The 21,883-nt window shown below is 36.3% G+C and overlaps 1 protein-coding gene across 5 annotated transcripts in view; it reads right to left on the bottom strand.

Moving 5' to 3' along the window:
- The window catches only part of CDH13 (cadherin 13), a 793,216-nt gene that overhangs the window by 558,949 nt on the left and 212,384 nt on the right, over window positions 1–21,883 (bottom strand). For all 5 annotated transcript variants that reach the window (XR_009747137.1, XR_009747138.1, XM_061475030.1 and 2 more), the window contains exon 5: window positions 2,183–2,335. Coding sequence is in view for 3 of the 5 variants with exons in the window: in XM_061475030.1 (XP_061331014.1) it covers window positions 2,183–2,335 (153 nt within the window). In the remaining 2 variants the exon portion in view is untranslated. The remainder of the gene's footprint in view (window positions 1–2,182; window positions 2,336–21,883) is intronic.

A 21,883-nucleotide genomic window follows, 5' to 3' on the forward strand; every position in this document is an offset into this window, starting at 1 on the left:
AATCAACACATGTCTGAGTAGAATTCAGTACTCCTAATTTAATCATGTTTCTCTTGCAATGAATACACAGAAAAAACCCTACAGTTTTTTCAGTTTTCCTCCAGGAGAAAAAGGGCAGAAGAAAGAAAAATTTCAAGCATTCAATGAAAGAAAAAACATTTTTTTAAATATATTAAATATTCTTAGTTAATTCAAAACATTTTAAGGTACACACATGGCAAAATCTGCAAAGTTTGATGGAATACTATGATCGCCAAAGCTCTATTTTTTGCTTTATTATCACTTTCTTAATTCTCATTCTTTGAGTTTATATGCATTAAGCATAGGAAACAAATCAGTGCTCGGTGCTTGTGCGCAGCAGCCCCTTGTGTAGCTAGAAGGCTTGAGACAGGTTTCATATTTTTGTCTTTGCCACATCACTCATTCTATACTTAGCAAAACTTGCATTTTTTTGTGGAACTCTATTCTTTTGTTGTTTGCCCTATGCTTTCAATTTTTTCTTTTAAGACATCAACAACACCAGGCAAGAGGGAGGCACAAAAAAACAGGAAAGAAAAACACTTTTGAAAAAATTAAGTGTCTTTCAGGTATTTCCATCTTTTGGCATACCAAGGAAATCAGGGACAAAATCCTGCTGCTTTCTTGACATGGTGATACATCTTTATTGAAAAACAAAAGGCTGAATTCACAGACACACTAATCAAGTCGAGGGTTCTCCTACAGAACTTTGCAACTACATTTTGCACAACAGGATGCCAGCGAGCATGCTGAGCAGAGTGCTCTTTAACAGGTTAGAAAGCACTATAGCCTATTAGGGTATACATTCACATTGCTCTGGATAATCTACTACATTGCTTGTATATAACTCACGCTGCTTCAAAAAAAGGCTCCTCTAGGGAAATGTTTTTGTCTTAATTTAAGTGTATACTTTGCCAGATCAGATAGGAGGGCCATTTGTGGTTTGATGCATTAGATTGAAAAAAAACTACTATGATTTTCCAGTAAAAAAATATTCAAGGCTTATACTGAACGTATTAAGGTGGAAAGACACCAGCAAAGTAAGAAGCAGCTGGTAAATGAGGACAAGTAGCAGTGTTAAAAAGAGAAACGGCGATGTTTTTCTTTTAAGAAGGACATCAGTAACTACCATAAATCCTGTATGAGTGGTAAACATGCATTTCACTGTTGACCCAGATAAGAAATAGATGTTTAAGTGTTGAAAACCAACATATGGTAAATTTTAGCAGTACTGTTTGAGCAAGTATGACTACTCATCTAACTGGCAAACTCTTCCAGAGGAGGAAACAAACAGCATTGAAAGTACAATTATTGATTACTGCATGGCAGAAGACATTACAGAGAGGCCAGAGATGGCACTCAGAACTGTCACTGGAGCCTGTGCCCTACATGGCTGGAGTACCATGCACTCCTTGCTGCATGAGGACACAAGAGGTCATTCCCCCATGCTGTGGCAGAAATGTCAACACATAAATGTACTAACCATTTCACATTTCACATTCTGCTGCTCATCTGTATCAGAGTGGCCAGACGCAATTTATCTGACTGCACATTTCAACAGATAGATAGAAAACATGACTTGACATGATATTTAGACCATGCATTTCAGGACGTTGTGGTGCAGTTACTTTAGATTTCGGAGATAGTTTGTTAGAATTTCAATAGAAAGGAAGTTTTAGTATGAGACACACATCTGACAGAGATATATCTGCTAACATTTTCACATTAACAGAGTCTTCATCTCTGTTAAAAGATATCCATTACTAAAAATGGAGTTAAATGATAAATTCCTTTGACAGCTTGACAATAAAAAAAGAAAAAATATAACCACGTAATACTTTAATGGCAACTTCACTAAAAGATCTGCTTTTGTCCAAGCAGAATTCTGTATTCACAAATCAAACACATACATGATGTTCAGACAGGATTTCTACTAAAGATAAATGACAGGAATTACACGCAGAAAGCAGAATGGAGTTTCAATTGCACGTAAGAATGAACAAATTTACCATTTCCAAAGGGCAAATACTTTTTCTGGAAATTTTGTAAGACAGTATCCACAATTTAGTCTTCAATATCTGCAGCCCCTTGAAAAGCAGATACACATTCCAAAAATATGCGTTATCAACACAAAGGTAGATATATTACTGCTGTGAGTACTCACCTCATAACTGGCAGCTGCTTCTCTATCAAGGACTTGGGTCACAGAGATATCCCCAGTGATCTCATTGATTTTAAAAATTCCTTTTGGGTCTTCATCTGCTCCCTTACCAGAGAGCCGAAACCTTACTCCCTCTCCCACTGATCTACTGACGACCTGCATGGCAGAAAACAAGAAGATACATGTCCTATTATAAAAACTTCTATAATCATTCTAAAACCATATAAGCCATTCTGATCCTTTACCTAAAATGAAGATATATTCCCTGCCAATAGTATATTAGTGTAAACTATGGTTCGTGGTAATATATAACTGTAAAATATGGTTCATAGTAATATAAACACATAACTATAAAATACAGTTTCAGTCATTCAGAAAACACTGTGCAATTCTTGTGCTAAACTCTGGAAAAGCTCCTCATGTCCTTAGCCAGTTCCTATCTTATATTTACTGTCTTCTATTTCACTATTAAAAGGTTCTATTATTCCACTGCTGCTGCGTTCACTCTGTGTTTAGAATTTGGCATTTTATTCTTTTTTTTTTCAATTAAATTAATAAAACAGCTACAAAATGACAAAAAAAAAAAAAAAAAAAAAGAGCATATTCTACTGGCATAAAGGCTTGCAATACCAGAGAGCCATCACACATTATTTTCCAATTAGTCCGTCCTTTTTATTAGCCATTGTAAAGTCATTACAAAATAGACTATTTTTATGTTGGGTTTTCCCCCTCCTGTACCCTTCTACTCTCTTCCTTTCCCAGGATTCTAAACCAAGAAAAAAATCCTCCTCATGAAAATATCTGGGTATCCTGCCCAGAACTCTGCTTAGTAATGCAGTTGGAATTCCTCCACTTTCCAAATTTATATGCATGTTTATATATACACACACATGTGTATGGAAACTCCTTGTTACTATCACTATCTTATTTCTCCATAAGAAAAAAATCCCTAAAAATCCAATTTCAAGGCTGTCTCACATTAGAGACAGTACATATGTAAACTTGCAGAGCTACACAACGTTTGTTATAAGCTACATGCTTTGCAGATTTCTATTTGTACACCAGAATCTAGAAGGATTATAAATTAATCTTGCCTTTTAAGGCTAACAATCTTGCCAAGCCATTCCTTCCATCTGCCGTTTCATGTTCTTTTGTTTCTCACAATTTTATATCGTTAATATTTCCACAGAAACATTAAGTCAAATATTTATATGCTGGTCTGAATTACAGCTCAGGAAGAGGAACAGAAAAACTGCCCTTAGAAACTTGGACCTGCTCCCATTTTGAGATAATAAATGTGCAGGGTGTTTAATAATGTCCCTAAGGAAATACATGTTGCTGCCCTATTGTGCTGGGTTCAGCAATGCTGGTTTGCAGATTACTGGGCAGTGAGGTTTTGACTAAACTCCATAATCATTATTCCTTTATTTTAATGAAGAAAAAATTGCCACAAGTTATGAAATAGGAAACCAGCATTTTCAGAGATAATGTTTAAATTCTCAAACCCTTTAGGGAAGGGAGAAATTTTACAGTAAAAACCTCTTTTTTTTTCTTCCTGCTTCCAAGTCAGAAACACTAATGGATGAAGTTTTCTCCTCATGTATTTCTGAATATATCATGTCAAAACACCAAGGCAGACAACACTTCAGGTGATGAAAGGGCAAGGTAACTCTGTAACTTCAGTTTTGTGATGAAACTGAAACTTATTAGTTCCTAATGAAAAGTTACATTCTGCTCAGTTCATTTTTTTTTTCACCAATATATGGTATTTTTCACACCAAACCTAAAAATACATGCTTTTTCTTAACATAAGGCTAGGCTTATTATTTTGTAATGTTATGACCATTGCCCATTTTTGCAGCAAGAAGATGAATTGATCATCTTCTGCCCTGATTTCTGAGACTTTTGACAAGTGTGCTTTATCCAGTGTAAGAACACAGGTTTGAAAGTCCTGAAGTCAGCCACAGGCCAGCAAAAAAAACTAATTCAGAGATGTCTATGCAACAGTCATTTCCACCAGAGCCATCAAACATTATCTGCTTGTGGAAAATTTAGGATGCTGTCTAGGTGCAATGCCCCTGTTGTAACAAGCCACAGAAAGAAAGCAAAACAAATAATGGGCTTTGCAAGGGCATTTATCTGAAAAATTCCAGATAATCACATACAGATCTTTCTCTACACTAGACAGAAAGACAGGAGTGCAATAAAACCAACAGTAATAAGGGTACCTGCAAAGCAGACTGGAGGGGAAATTTCTTGTCAACTACAAATCTGACAAAGATCTTAACCCTGAGTTTGATGGCAAGCCATCCCAAGAGATTTGTGCTCCATGGAACTACAACACATCCCATGTCTCATATGTCACCCAGACTTTAGCTGTAAACCATTCTTCAGCGTATACGGTATAGGACCAACGGAGATGCCAGAGAGCAGAGCCTTTTTCTAATTGACTGCTGAGTCCTTACAGCCTGTTTGAAACTGCAGGAAACTGTCACATTCATGGTGCAAGCATTTGCAGATCCTGCTTTCCAAAGTATTTACCCCTCTTTGCATGTAGTTATTGCACAGTGAGTTATGCTTGATATAGTAATCAGAAGCTCAGGTTAGAGATGCTCCAAGTACCACTGCATTGTCTGTTCAAGAACAGCGGTGATTGCACAGAAAGTAATTTTCAGAAAAGATTCTTTAGAGTGATTAATTAGCCACAAGAGGGAGCTACAAACTCCCAGGAATGTGAGGAAGAACATTAACATCTCCCAATTAGGATGCTTATATAGTGGCTGCGTAGTTCAAAGAAAGTGCATCTCCCAGTTCACACTAAGATCAGTACAATGAAAAGTTTAATAAAAATCAGACTTAATTTGCCATATGGTTTTGTGCTTTAACAAGAGCAAGCAAGAAAGGAGGATTGTCAGATACCTCCCCTGGCAAGACTGCTATTCTGAGCACTGCTATAAACACAGCACTGTTCATATGAAAATTTCCTAGCTTGCAATGTATTTACACAATGATAGTACCCCAATTTACTGGCTGAGAAAAAACAAAGCCAGATTATTTTTGTATGTCATTCTTTCACATTTCTAAAATATGTTAAGGACTTTCTCACAGTTATTGCTACTTGAAGCCTAGGCAGAAACACTTATTTCCAGAAATTATTCTCAGCTTTAGGAATTTCAATGCGGGTTATAACATTGAAAATATCTGCACTGTATGACAGTGGCTAGGTATTGCATATAAAGACTCTTCATTCTTAGAACATGGTCTAGTAGCACAGACCCAAGCAGCCATCTACTGAGAATAGGGATAAATCAGGCATACTTGATCTGGCCTCCTACTTCATACTTATTTATTTTTTCCCTTGTTATGATCTCACAATTCAGAAGGGCTCCTGGTTTTGCATAGACAGATGTCACAGGCGGGGTAGAAGCTAGCTGGGCAACCCACAACAATGTAGACTCTTGAAGGCTGTTTCCTCATCCAGGATCCAAAGGACAGTATGAGATGAAGACATAGACATTACTCACTTTCCCATACCTTATAACACTTTTCATGTCAGGGGCACATTGGAGAATAAATGTATTGAAAACTGAAGTGATCAATGCTAGCCTTGTCAGAGCAACATGTATAGAACCCAAGACCAACCAGGGTTTTTTTGTTGTTTCTTGGTGGGTTTTTTTCCTCAAAAAAGGCAGAAACTCTATGATTCTGTTGAACTAAAAGACACTTTCAAGAAAACAGTGGTACTTAGCTGACAGAATCTGCTTTTTTGCTGAATCATGGCTAAAACATATTTACCTAGTGCTGTTTTTCAGCTGACATTATGTATCCCTTCCAGCTAAACTCATTTCAGCAATGTGATCCCATTGCACGTTTATCACAAAAGTAAATGAGTGTTCTCAAGAGGAGATATACAAGAAGTCGCAATGTCCCCAGAGAGAGACTTCACATTTCTGCATCCCCAGCAAAACCAGCCTCAAACGTGCCATCCCAGCTTACCAGTTCCATTATTTAAGAAGTGCTCGCCTCAACAATTTCCATAACTTCTTAGTCCTTGACACCATTCGAATTAGAGATACATTATAATAATTTCACTTTTTAATTAGAAAACAAATCCCATCCTCAGACAGGAATATTTGCTTCATACGCCACTACTCTTCATTTCAGAGCATTATACTCTCTGTCTTGTGTTTCTTTGGGGCCTGGTTTTAGTGATCACCCCTCCGCACGCCTCCTAAGAAGCAAACTTATCCATGGAATAGTAAGAGGTGAACTATTTTTCTCCTTTAATCACTCTACTACACAGGAGCAAAGCTCTCATACAAGCATTTAAACAGACGCTTCCTGTCCTGCCATGCTGAAAATCAGTCTTTGCAGTCAGAGGCTCCTTCTGCTCTGTACTGACTGAAATTATCTTTCAACCAAAACAGATGCAAAATATTCCCATCATCATTCAAAAACACTAACCAACAGAAACTATTTCAGTTTCTGAAACTATAAGCTAAACATAAAAAAACTGTGATTAGAACATATATAATTTGCTGAGTTTAATAATTTATTAAATCTATTGGTTCTCAATACCTCTAGCTGCACTTTTTACAAGTGCACCTTTCTATCCAATAAAAGAACAGTTGGTTTGAAAGGCCTGAAGTCAGCCTCAGGCCAGCAGAAATATTGCATTAGAGAGAAATCTGACTCTGACAGACAATGTTAAATGAAGAACATCCAGGTGATTTTTTCACATAGCTAACAGTAACAGAAATTATAAAGCTCTTGTAAGTGACTATGTCCTTTGGTCATCTTAATTAGGGATAAAACCAAACACATTACATATAACAATACATATTTTAGGTGACACTGTACCTCTGCACATGGCAGGGGGTTGGAACTAGATGATCTCTAATGTTCCTTCTAACTCAAATCATTCCATGATTCTATGGCTGTTCACAAACATAATAAGACTTGCTATTAGCTCCATTTTCTTACCAATCAACACACATCTGGACAAATGCTCATTCAGTATGTTTTCCAAAACACAAGCTAAGTTAATGGAGACAAGTATGAATAATATTTGCAAAATTTGGTTAAACAACAGAACTTCAGCAGTTACTTATGCAATACAATCATGTAGGCAATATCACAGTCCTAAATTTAAAAACATTTTCAGATCAGGTTTGAATCTTCAGTGTATGTGTGAGGCAAGATTGCCCAAGTTGTCTAAACCTCCCAGACCATGTGCTGTCAGTGCAAAGCTTAAACCAGGCAGTCAATCAGTCACTCAGATGCTAGTATTTTCACTTGCACTGGAACAGAAAGCACAAACCCAGAGTGAAAAGGAACATGTGACCAGCAACAGGAATATACAACCCTGACCCAAGGTCCTGCAAGGGAAAGCAACACAAATTCAAGGTGAAGAGTTTGGTTTCTGAGGAAACCAAAGCTGGGAAAAACAATGTTTAGTAGAGCAGATGTTGCTTCTGTGTCATTAACCACAAATATGTGGCTTGATTCTGTTAATATACAGCATCGAATATGCTTGTGTGCTATATACACATATATATATTTCCCAGACAAAGAAAAATGTGTACAGACAAAATACTTGATTTAACTCAGCAGAGAAAGCTGTAATTCAGTCATTTTAAATCTATCACCTTCTATGCTAGATCCCGAAGACAGAGTTCTAATTGGGCAAAACACATGATTGCAAAGTATCTGAAATTTCCACTTTTACATAGAATCATAGAATAATTAGGGTTGGAAAGGGCCTTAAGATCATCCAGTTCCACCCCCCCTGCCATGGGCAGGGACACCTCACACTAAACCATGTCACCCTGTCATTCTGTCCAACCTGGCCTTGAACGCTGTGAGGGATGGAACATTCACAACCTCCCTGGGCAACCCATTCCAGTGCCTCACCACCCTCACAGTAAAGAATTTCTTCCTTATATCCAATCTAAACTTCCCCCGTTTAAGTTTTAACCCATTACCCCTTGTCCTATCATTACAGTCCCTGATGAAGAGTCCCTCTCCAGCATACACATTAAAAGATCAGCGGCCCCTGGGCAAAATTATGATTACAAGATTAGCCATTACTTTTTATTTCAGAATTTTTATTGCAGAAAAAAAGTTCCTCAAACTGAAACACATTCATTATTACCATAGTGCATCTGTAAACTGAAGTCTTCTTAATAGCTGTAGAAAATCTTTCAACTATTGAGTACTGGGTGTACTAATACCTTGAATGTGGAATCTTTTATACCAATTCTTAGTGATGTAACATGGAAATAAAAAACCAACCAACCAGCCACACAAACAAACAGAAACAAAACCAAAACCAAAACCAAAAAACAACCCACCAAAGCCCATAGGAGCTGAAATTTTAAAAAAAGAAATGAAGAAAAAGTGCACAGGTTCGTTTTTACCATCTTAATTATGAGCTTTGTCACAGAAAACACTTTAGGAAGTGTCAAATTTAGGAACAACATTGTGAATATTAAGAAGACGCATTTTTAGTTTATTTTTGATGCATGTTTGCAAGACTGATTGGGGGCTGCAAATAGTACAAATGTTCCCTGCCTGAAGCAATCCAGACAAAACTGCATAAATACACTTATCAGGTCTCATATTCAGAACTTGCATGTACATGGAGGAAATAGAACTCATATTGCTTGAGACGCAGTTGGTATATTTGAGGTTTTTGTTGGATGGGGCTCTACTTCCTATAGAAGTTACTGTACCAACTAATACATTGTCATAGTAACTATAATAAAAACAACACTAAATCTGAAATTTGACAAGATTAATAAAGTCTGTAGACATATATCAACAGAATGTCTTAATGTATGAAAATAACACATTTGAAAAACTGGTCAAGCTGTTTCACCACCAGTGCCCATTTTTTGAGGTATGTTTTGAGTAATCAACACAGATAAGCTATTTGATATTCAACCAAAAAATATGATCTCAGCATAAAGGCTTCTTATAATAATTGTCCATAAACATTACAAAATTCAGATCAATTTCGTAGTAGGATGTACAGGTGTCCAGCTGTAATAAAATGAATTTGTGAATGTGAAAGCCCTGTGCACAGGCAGATCTCTTCAGTCTGAGGTTCATTATTGTAGCTGGACACAGTTGCAACAATCCCTCTTCAAGAATCAGTTGCATCTCTAGGCCCTGTAAGCTTCATCTACAATTGCACCAGATCTGAAGATTTAACCAACATAAATAACTAAGAGTCATCATTTGCTCATAGATCAGAGTAATTCAGTGAATACATCAAGATGTGCATTATCTTTTGTAACAGGTAATCCTTCCGTTTCTTTATACTCCTAACTTACAAAGAGGAAGAAGATTCATTGAAAAAATTTTCACTTCCCTTTTTCTTATGTAGCGGTTGATTTCACTTACATACCTGCAAACTCCAGACTCAGCACACAACAGTATCTTCCTACTGACAGCACAGAATTTATAAACAGTTTTTCATAATCTGAAAGTGCCCCACAAGTATTACCTATCACAGAAGGGCTGGATATTTCACTGGCTGATTTGGCTTTTCAGTAGCTATGTATCACCATAATTTAATTGCTGTTTAAATTATTAATTGGCAACAAACCCTGTTAGCTGAATGAATTTGATGACCACTGTCTTTTGAGTGATAGCCAGACAGAGTACAGAGTATCTCAGAAGCTACGGTTAGCTGTTAGGGAAAATGTGACTGTGATTGCCAATATTAAATGAACAACTCAAATACGCCCTTAAAAAACATAATTAAAAAAAAAAGATTTAAAGAGGTGTTTTATTGCAAATTTATCACTGATCTAAACCAGGAAGAGATGCAGATAAATTACATTTAATGGTTTCTAATTGCAGAATTTATCAACATGGGACAGTATACATAATATGTAATCACCACATGTGTACCTAAATATACAAGTGGTGGGAGAAAAAGAGAACAGAGCCAATTTATAGTACCTTTTTCCAGGTATTTCACAGTACTATCTATTCCAAATAAGGTCAAAGTCTTGATTTATTACTCAAGGCCTCTTTTGCGGCATCTCAGGCAGGAAAAAGCACTCTGATCTAACACCAGGCTGGAAGCAGCATCTCAGCTGCACCATGCGCACTCTAAAGCAATCTGCTGCTAAGGTCCAGAGGAGTTTGCCCTGGGTGGTCTGGAGAATATAAAAAACCCCAGTTGTTTCCTTTCCCTGCAGCTACAATTACTGCCCATGGGACTTAGCTACAAATGTTATCTTTAGATTCATACATGCAGCAAAGAAAGAAATCAAGATCAGGATTAAGAGGGAACTTCCAGATGGGTAGAGTAATTGGAATTGCAGAATAAAACATGGAAGCTGCAGAGCCAAACTGAAGAACTGAATAGGAGTAGTAAAGTGAGAAAAACTGAGCTGGTGAAAATGATTCATCTAAAACCACTCCTGAAAATTAAGATTCAGTTTCATTTGAAGACGTTAACAACTTGTCAAGTCTTGACTTTTGAAAATATTTGTCATATTGAACCTAGAGCAATAAGTGCATTATTAATTTTTAATTGAAGATATTAAATAAGAAACATGATGAAGGGTTGTTTTTTTTAGTGGGGTTTGGGTTTTTTTTTGGTTGGTTGGTTGGTTGGTTGGTTTTGGGTTTTGGGGTGTTTTCTTTTTTAATTCAGTTCCATTACATGAAGTCAGTAATAATACTTCTGGATACTCTAAGAACCTGCTTAGCACCCAATTCCCATTTGTAGCAAACAACCCACAGATCTAATTATAGATTTTCCTCAGTCACTAGTTCCCTAGGAAACAAATCCATGGCTCATGTCTTGTGCATGGGAGGTCAAAGTAGGAAGACAAATATTTTTTGTGTATAAAAACTTATCTAGAGGTCACAGGTCTGCATCTCAGCAGATGTTGGCGCTTCTATCAAGGACAGATGGTGGATATATTTGATGGCTACCTGAGATATTTAAAATTTTTAGACATTTTAATCTGATGAACCACGTCATACTTCTACTAGCAATAATGCTCTATGGTGCTTTATGATGTAAATAAAGGATTTTAATTTTTGTTCTTTAAAATAATTTCTATTTTTAACAATGGGTCCACCTCACTTTTCACCTTAATTGGTTAACCGTCAGAGGTCAATTCAAAACAGCTGTAAATAGCTAGAAATGACAAGCAGCTATTCAACTTGAATTCATGAATGGTAAATATAATTTGTGGTTTCTGATACTGGCCCTTAAAGTTAACAATGTCATCACAAACCAGATCAGTAATTTTACCTACATGCATGTAACTGCAAAAGCCTTAGGGAAAAAAGGTATAATTATTGTTACTCTGCTTCTGATTTTACTCTAATTCATTGCTGAAAAAATAGACAAAATATAATTTATTGGAAACTCAGATACATGCAAATACATAATTTGAACAGGGGTGAACTAGAATGAATTCAAGGGTGGCAGAGGGAAGCCTTGTCAAGAGTTGTCATCCTCATTTATAACACAAAATCACTATTCAGCTCTATTCTGACCCATCTACAATGACAGCTTAAAAGGCATGCAATTAGGCAGCAATCCTGCTTCACTTACTATAATATTCAGCCTGACTTAACATCAAATAAAGGATTTAAGCTAAGTCAGAGTGTCTGTGGGAGGCAGAGAAGCCTACATTGTCAGTACATCTCAAGTAACATGCAGCATCTCATAACAGCTGACCTCCAAGGCCTATCCCAAGTCCTATTCCATTTGTCTCCATGGAAAGGCAACCATCCAGATCCAAGTCCACAACTAATAACACAAACCTGGGCTGCTTTGCTCCTTAGAGAGGTACATAAGTGGATGCAAAAATACCTGATTTTCAGAAATGCTTTTGGCTCCTTACTTTATTCTGTTAAATTCACATTCTTTTTCAATGTGCCTTCAAAAATGCCTCCATCTTTCCTTTTCTATCTTCAGCAGACGCTACTGATTGTGCTACATTGCCTTTGTTTTTGTAGTTCTAATGGACTGAATTCTCATTAGCTAGAGGTGAAAAATCCACATTCTTGGTGAAGTTGCTACAACTAGAGAGCATTTCAAATCTCTTAATAACTCCTAGTCTCAAATTGGTATTCCTTTGTTGAATGAGGTGTTACCCAGTTTATTGCACAGGGTGTCACAGAGACGATTACCAACCCAGAGGACACTTACTAATTGAAAGCGGGTTTGTTGGCAATTCCATAAGTGACTTTCCCTCCCTTAATAAAGCTTCAGATTCTGAATTTATCCAGACTTATGGGTCTGAAATAATATGGTTTAGTCAGTAATAGTGTCAACAACAAAATATGGTGAAACACGTCTTCAGTCTTCTACTATGATCTTTTCAATAAATAGTCTGCTCTTCTTTTCCTACATTTTCCCTGAAGACAAAGGCTCAAAATCCACAGTATATTTCACAAATATTATCACTTTGAGTTAAAAAGCTACCACGAACTTGGATTTACTTTCTCACTTTAAAGAGGTCAGTTTTTTACCTACTGGATGCTTGACTTTGGCTAGAATTAGAAATGCAATCTAAGTAAAGGTTCCAATGTGCAAACATCTTGATAGAGTTGCAATTAGTGAAAAAGTTACATCACTCTTCTAAGAAGCTTTTGGAGTACTATATAATTGCAATAGTCTTATAGTATATCACTTCACGGAATCATGCTGGGAAATTACGGAATCAATCAAGGTAAAATTAGCTGAAAAGAACACACAACTTCCAAACTAGTCATTGTCAAAATGCAGGACTTAGAACCTGGATTTGAATTTCGAAAAGCTGGAGTAGTGGAACAAAAAAGCTTTCAATACATAGAGTACTCTCTTGCCCAGCATGTCAGTTATTGTCTTCCAGGTACATTACTACTGTCTTCAAGAAGTCAGAATTAAAAGCTATCTAAATTTAATATCCGTTCATTGTGCTAAAAAGCTGTGTTCTTAAATTTTCAATTAATAGCATCTCTGAAACAGCCTTCCAAGACCTGTATTTGAAAAACTTGGACTAAGAGGAAATCTCAGATTTAATACAAGAAGAAGTATAAGGCTCTGTAATAGCTTTTTTTTATTATTATTTATTTTTTCTTTTTGGGGGGATTTAAAGAGAGAAAAAGAAACATCCATATATTGTAAAAAGCTGCCTAACAGGAAGCCAGCAAAGGCAGCAGTCACCTGCAAGCCAGCTATCCAGAAAAACCCACTGCATCTAAGTAACCTGTCCTACCATCACAGATCTGCACAAACGACTTTCACAAGTCTTTTAAGATTGAAACATAAATACAACTCTGAAATAACAGTGAAAAATAACCATTATTTATAAACCTGTACTGTTGTACAGTTGAGTCCAATATCCCATTCAAAATCTCGTGCATCACTGAGTTTTATTAAACATCTCTCCATTTTGGCAATGGTTAGAAAATAATGTTTTAACAATCAAACATAACAGGAGCTATTTTTGCTGTATTTACATATGAGAAAACACTAAGTCCTAAAACTTAAGGCCTGTGAAAGTAATATCTAAATTCAAGAAACAAATACCCATGAACACTTAAGGTCATTTTCCCACGTGTCTCCTTTCCTATATCCATTTTGTATTACTGCAGTACAGTTTAAAGTCAGTTTCAGCCAACAGTTTAAATTTGACATTACAGGACAGACTGTGACCACCCTCAACTCCAAGCCTACTAGTCAATAAAAAATCTCCTGTCACTTCTGTTTATTCAGGTCCTAATTGCTTAGTTGTGTTTGGAGATCTAACACAGACAATGTGGCAGTAACAAGTGATAATGTTACATACTGAAAAGAAAGTTATAACTACACCTTGACAAATCTAACTGCTTCTAATTTGAGACAAAAGCAGTACGTTACGACTGCATGGCATTAATGATTTTTTAAGAAATCTAAAATCAGGTAGTTTTAAAATATTTTATTAAGCTTTATATTAGTACAAAACCTATTCATGCTAACATTCAAAATAGCTATAAGCAATTAAAAACCACAAAGGAAGGCTCTACCAGACTGATTTTTGCTTGGTTTGCACAAAACAAGTAATCAGTTCATAAAGTAGAACCATTACTTAAGTAGGTAGTAAAATTGAAGGATGAATCTCTGAGCCTAACATTTTCATTGGAGGTTTTGCCATTTATTCCATTGCAGTTTTATTTCTACCTAACAGTTTTCAACACGAGTATGCTGTTTCTCAAGATAAAACACACTAAACATATAGTAATTTGACACATTTGTAGAGCCCAGAAAATTGAAGGTCTGTTCCTTCCAAGGTAGCTGACATTTCAGAATGTCCTTTAAAAACCTACTGCCAATTTTTCATAAACCCGCAAACGAATCAAGTGCAAACATAAACTGCTGGTTGCTGTCTGTCCTGAGTTCAGCAGTAGCAGTCATTTTTTCTCCTTCTTAGTAGCTGGCGCAGCACTGTGTTTTTGACTTTCAGCCTGGGAACAGCGCTGATAACACCAATGTTTTCAGTTGGTGCTTAGTAATGTTTAGTCTGACCAAGGACTTTCTGAGCCTCATGCTCTGCCAGGGGAAGCCAGGAGGAAGCAGAGACAGGACACCTGACCCAAACTAGCCAAAGAGGTATTCCATACCACAGCACGCCATGCCCAGGATGTAGAACTGGGGGCAGTTACCCGGAAGGGCTAGATCACTGCTAGGGTTGGGCTGGGTACCAGTTGGCAGGTGGTGAGCAGTTGTATTCCCTTCCCTTATTATTTCCCTTATCATTATTATTATTGGTGGTAGCAGCAGTGGTTTTGTGTTATACCTTAGTTACTGGACTGTTCTTATCTCAACCCGTGTGAGTTACAGTCTTTTGATTCTCCTCCCCATCCCTCAGGGAGCAGGGGGAGGAAGGGGGGCAGTGAGCGAGGGCTGTGTGGCTGAGTTGCCAACTGGGCTTAAACCACGACACTATCATGAAATCCACATGGTTCTTGTTTATGTCCATGTACACACTAAAAAAATCGTCACCTGTTTGTAGCTTTTATAAGGGCTTTCTCCAACAAAACCATAGAAAATAAGATATTATTCATATTTATTTGCATCAAGAATCCTCAGTGCACATAATTCTGAACTTGCAAAACTATTTAATTCAATTTTGCAACAATATCAATTACACAAACTTAATTTATGCAGAAAATAGTCACTCTTAGTGTTCATTCATTCAAATTTTATAATTTTCTTCCTCAAAAAACTAGAAGTTGAGCCATAAAATTTAACTGTGCATAACATCTACATTGTCTGACTCAGCAAGCCAAAATCTGTCTCCATTCCAAGTGTGTCTTTGTTTTAGTCTTTCCTCCTGTTGTCACAGATATTTATATAAATACTTATGCATAAACATATGCATGTGCGTACAAAACCTGGCATCTATATATTAAGATACAGTTTAATGAATGTGTTTGCAAATATTAGCATGCTTTCCAGTTTCACTTCAGTCTACACTGGTCAGGAAGAAAAACAACAGATGCCTAATGGCTTGCAGGTAACAAGTCAAATACACACTCATCACCCGCAGTTACATGAAGCCCTTCTTCAGTTGAGTGCAATAAACCAAACTGCCTATCAAAACTTACAGTACTGCTGGAACAAATGGTCTAAGAAGGAAGTAAAGCACAAAGCAGTAATTGTGTGTACCTCAGGTTACCAGAGCTTTTGCACTGTGGAAAAAGCCTAGATCTAGAACAGAAAATACAGGTGCTATTAGCTATCCTTTTAACATAGAGAAATCTGTTACAATTACAGTACTTATCAAGTGTTTATCCTAAATATCCCAATTGCCTCTGATTTTCTCTGCTGACAAATAAACACTAACCTGATTTAATCTAATGATTCATTTAGAAAAGGAACTCTACACATTTCAAAAAATCTCCTGCGAATATTATCTAAAACATAGATGATTTCAAGGATATTGAAAAGAACTGCACATCTGCTTGCTTTTAGGTCTAAGATACAACTGTAAGATTAAAAATGTTTGTTTATATCTCTCTGAGAATAAATGACAAATAATTCACAGAAATAAATACAGAATGTTAACTTTCTTGAGTGATTAATTCCATTGTATTTGAAGTTTTATGGACTCTCTTTTGCAAGCCTTATCCAAGAATTCAGCCAAATCAGCATCTTGTTGACCATCACAATAAATAAAATAAAAAAGTCTTTAAGCCAGGTGACACAAATTCTTAAATATATTTTTCTAATTGTCAAAGTTCATTGATAAAGATCTTTCTATCAACTTCCACTATGTAACAAAACTACTATATAATAACATAAAGCTATAATTGTCATAGCCAGCATTGCCTACTTTTGCAAAATACTTTGACAGCAAGAAAATTAAATCCACAAACACACAATTAAGTAAAAGCTTGAATAGCAGCTTCTTGTCCTTAAAGGTTACACACGGTACCCTTGGGAGGTTTTAACCAATAATCATTAGAGACGGGCTTAAATTGCAAATGTTTTGTCTAGATATGGAACATTCCCAAAGTTTAAGTTGACTTTCTTAGGAAGTTTTAGATAGAACCCAGTAATATGCTCTCTACACTTTATTCTTTTTAGAAAATAACTTTCTAAGCTACCTAACAAGCCTTACTGTTATTGTGTAACATCACCAATAAAAATACTAAAACAAAAAAATTAAGCTTCAAAGATATTTTTCTTGGTCAATTATCTCTATCTCATGTACACCTAAGCTTTTCAATTTTCTTTGAAGCCTAATCTGTCTATACACAGGTTACGTGCTTTCATAACAGATATACCTTAAAAAAAAATCCCATTATTTCATAATATCTAAGCTTGCAGGGAAAAATGTGTTCCATAACATAATTCATTAATGTAACAATTATACTTTCAGGTTCCCCTGATCTACTATTAACAGTTAAAACTTTAGCATTCAACAACCCATTTAATAAATACAAACAAAAAAATTCTGTTTCTGAAGTTGGATGAAATTTACAATTTATGGAGATGAAATGGACTGTAAATACACAGAAGGTCCTCTAATAAAAGGTCTGATTTTGCCAAATGGTTTCCTGAAACCAAGGAAAAAAATTGTAGGCAAGAGAAATAGATTCAATACTTCATTCTTCATTTAAAGGCAATGGTATATTTTATAAACTTGCTTGTTGGTATCAGTCTGTGAATTCATTAATTATGAATACATAAATCTTATTTACAGTTTTTATATAATTAAGATATCCCTTATTTTTCCAAAAGAAACAAACAAAACATTTCCAGGTTTTCTTAATCCACTTGTGACAACATAGAAGGTGTTTTTCCTTACATACAGCAGGCTTATCTTTTCCAACTCTGAAAAATTAAATTTCCAGTCACATACAATTGCTTACCATAACATTGTTTAATGTCAAAAATACAATTTAAAACTAATGGTAAGATTTTGTGACAGTTTAAGCTGTTGAATTATTACACTTTTACATAAGTTTGCTGGATAATGGCTATGCATTCCACATCTTTCAGAATGTAAATGTAGCTATTAGTGTGTGGAAAAAAAAGAAAAAAAAAAGATCAGTTTAACACTTCAGTTGAGATTGAAGGAAAAAAGAGAAAATAAAGACATTCAAGAAGCAGTCTTTACACTGAATAAACCAGAGCCAAAAAAAAAGGAAAAAAAAAAGTGGGATATTTGTATAAAGTATTCTAAATGTTAGAAAGGAATTCACTCTCTTGTAGCAATAAGGTGTTGTTTCTAGATGAGCTTAGGTGTCAAGGAGGTTCTGTTGCATCCACCATCACAAATTAAAGCAATTTTAAACCTGCTTAAAAGAAGCTGGTCAAACCTGTTTAGTAGGGATGCATCTGATTGAGCCTGGCTCTGCTGAGACATACATCAGGGTCCAACAGAATGAACTATGCTGAGCTGTGCTCTGACAGCATCTGGCACCACAGGACCTCAGAGACTGATTCACACCAGCAGTTATATGGATGTTGATCTGCACACACATGGCTTTCTGATTCCCATCAGTCAGAAACATGAAGCTAATGTTAAAATTTGAGGTTTTAGTGGTTCACTTAATTCATTACTATCAGGGGTTTATCCTACTATGCTCAATAAACATGTAATCTAGCCTATAATGATGGAATTAAACCAGAAATCAAATAGAAACATAGGTCTCTTGTGCCATTTTAAAATGGCAAAATATAAATATCAAACCAGTACCTGTTCCACCTCTACTGTGTAATTACTGTAAGTAGCAACAACTATTCTGGGCCTTGGTTTTATGTTTTCATAACAGGCGAGGCTGAATGAAGCCCTGGACTTACAGCCAGGACATAACAAGGCACTGGCTTACAGCTAACACAGAGGAAAGAGAACACGCTCCTAAAAAGGAACACTTCATTTAATTTCCCTGTTCTTTCCACTTTGTACTAACCAATTTTTACTGATACTAAGTGACATTATTACATCATAATCTAAATTCTATGGCCATATTTGACTTTAATTACATAGGTGTACAAAATAGACTTAATTTTCATAGACATTTCTTCAATTTAGGGCTCTTAAGCAAGCCAATCCATACTTCATTACCTTACGTAAATTCAGATTATTGCTTATAACATGACTTAGACCTGAAAGTTAACCACTACTACACATATAATTAGCTGGTGTCTGCCTCTAACTGCAATTATAGAATGACTACAACATCTAATGACAACAAACATAAAGCAAGTTACTTGTAAAACTGAACCCGTTTTAATCTAACCACATATATTGATACAGAAACATTCGTATTGCACTTTCAGGAAAAAAGGACTGGACTCATCTAGAATTTTAGTAAGTCTCATGAAAGTAGAATCAAAATGTTTGAAGATCCTCTGAATAATATGCTGACACATACAATGACGAAGGCACAAGAGCTCACACATCTTCATAAAAAAATCAGCGATATACATAAAAAACATGGATTTTTCTCTTCCAATTTAAGTGAAATGTAAGCTTGAAACTGTAAGGATAAATCATGAGGTAAAACAAACCTTTAGGTTAATGAAACAAGCTGGTTTCCCCAGAGCCAGCCTTGGTTATTTAATTTTTCTGAAAATAAAGGCTGGAAGCAAATGAACACTATTCTCAAAAATTAAAAATATTATACTGATATTAGTAACTATATATGTGTCTGAAATTAGTCAACAATGCATTGTGGCGTTACAAAAAAAAAACACAAACAATGCCTACTAATTCTATTAATGAAAATCAACTTAAGATGTATGTTTCTATGGCTACACTTGTACCTAGACTACAGGAAGGTCTTAAAACAGTCCCAGTATTATCAACTAATATGAACAGCAGAGACAGTTCTGAAATTGATATTTAGAAAGAACAGTCTTTTCAATTACATATTGCTCCTTTCAATTTCAGCCAAAGAAATCAATAGGCAAGAAAACAGATCTCTTGGCAATTAGATCTACTTCTCTACATCACTTTGGCATATCTTACAAGTTTCACTTGACAGCACAGTGTATCAGTTTTAAACTACACTTACAGAGCTTTACAACATTTTAAACACGATACTGTGTTCAAAAATTTAAACCTACAAAACTCTCAATTTATCCAGTGAAAGGGATATATTCCCATTACAACCACCGGTCTAAGGAGTGATATGTCATTCGATTGCACTGTTGTCTGTTAACAGCTTTGATATTTCACTCCAAAACAAAGGAACCATAAACAACTTATAGTGCAACACGACTGTCTACTACACACTAACAAAAATAATGCTATTTAATGGATGGCAGACATATTCTGTACCCTTACGTTCTGTTACATATCACAGCACTACATTTCACTGAAATATAGATATTACAGTTTTCTCACTCATAACACACAGCAACTCCTTGTCTATCACTTCCTTGAGTAACAGGAAATTTATACATCTAGAAAATAAGTATCAGAAAATTTAGTTGCCAAATTTATCCCTGCTCCAGTGAGCTGTAGAGGAAGTAGCAGAATGGAAAACTTAAATCACGCAATTAAAAAACCCAGCTTTACATGCCCCTTGCCTCCGTGGATGGTTTCTGCTGGTTAACACATTAGGGCAATTTTACTTGAAAACTGTGCATCAGCTCAGCATCCCATGTGTAAATAGATGTAAGGAACTAAATTAAATAACAGTACCCTTAAAAAAATGAAAAAAAACAACCCAACAACAAACAAAAACCCAGTACTTTTCTCCAGAAGAAGTACACTAAAGACTTGCATACTCAGAAGCACCCAGAACTTCTCCAGAGACTTCTGGGGGCCTGCTCAGGGAGCTGTATTTGGTGCAAGGCAGAGTGGCTCCTATTGACTGCTTTATTTTTCTACCTATTTCCATAATCAGACATTATAATCAGAGACTCATAGAACAGTTATGATTGGAAAGGACCTTAAAATCATCTAGTTCCAATCCCCCTGACATGAGCAGGGACACCTCACACTAAACCATGTCACCCAAGGCTCTGTCCAACCTGGCCTTGGACACTGCCAGGGGTGGAGCATTCACAGCGTCCTTGGGCAACCCATTCCAGTGCCTCACCACCCTCACAGTAAAGAACTTCTTCCTTATGTCTAATCAGATCTTTCCCTGTTTAAGTTTGAACCCCTTGCTCCTTGTCCTATCACTACAGTCCCTAATGAAGAGTCCCTCCCCAGCATCCCTATAGACCCCCTTCAGATACTGGAAGGCTGCTATGAGGTCTCCACGCAGCCTTCTCTTCTCCAGGCTGAACAGCCCCAGCTTTCTAAGCCTGTCTTCATATGGGAAGTGCTCCAGCCCCCTGATCATCCTCATGGCCCTCCTCCTTGTACATTAAAGCAGAGCTGGAGGTGCCTAAATGCTCAAAAATGTCAAAAAACCTCCACTTTCTTTAACTCCCTTCTAACAGTGGATTACAAACCATCATGCTGAAGGAAATGAGGCATCTAAATTCCCTTGAAGACGTGAGCTTTGGTAACTTGAATATCACTGCTTTCAGAAAAAGCTTTTTATTTCTAGCATTGCCTACACCCTTTTGAAATGCGGAATGACTCTGTAAATAATAAAGCAATATTTGAATACAAACAATGACTCAGACATTCCTCACCCTTTCTCTGCTTTCCAGATACATTTGCACAATATTAATTGCATTAGAAGAGCAAAAGCTTTGATTTGGGATTGTTTGTGGGAATACAGATCTGCAAAGGAAGTATTTGTGCAGCCACCTTAAAATCTTTCTGCAGTTTGTTATCTTTGCAAGAATCAGTAAAAATAACATGCAATTCAAAAATGGTACATGCCAGCAAATTGCACAAGGATGGTGGTGGGTCAGTCCTAGGATACATCTGCCTTTCCATTCTGCCTGTAATGATGACTGATACCAGCCGCTACCAGCCTCAGAGCCCAAACCATCAGGTATAGTAGCAAGATGTATACCCTTTATTTTTGGCCTCTACAACTTGTAACAATGCGTAAAGTATCACAATTCTTGATAAAAATAATCTTTTTTCCTTCAATCCACCACGTGCTAGTCAATGGAAGTTCCTTAGTTCTTCAGTAAGAAAAGGAATGGATGATTCTTCCCTGTGTTTCCTCCATGTGATCAACAGGTTTTTAGACCACTATCATATCCATCCTTAGTTCTTTCTTTTCTAACAAGCCCTAGTCTCTTTAAACTCTTCATTTCTTGTCTCTCATTGT

The sequence above is a fragment of the Pezoporus flaviventris genome, unplaced genomic scaffold (assembly GCF_033815535.1).
Source record: "Pezoporus flaviventris isolate CSIRO_AGI_PZ_B2104156 unplaced genomic scaffold, CSIRO_AGI_Pfla_v1 ptg000082l, whole genome shotgun sequence".
NCBI lineage: Eukaryota > Metazoa > Chordata > Aves > Psittaciformes > Psittacidae > Pezoporus > Pezoporus flaviventris.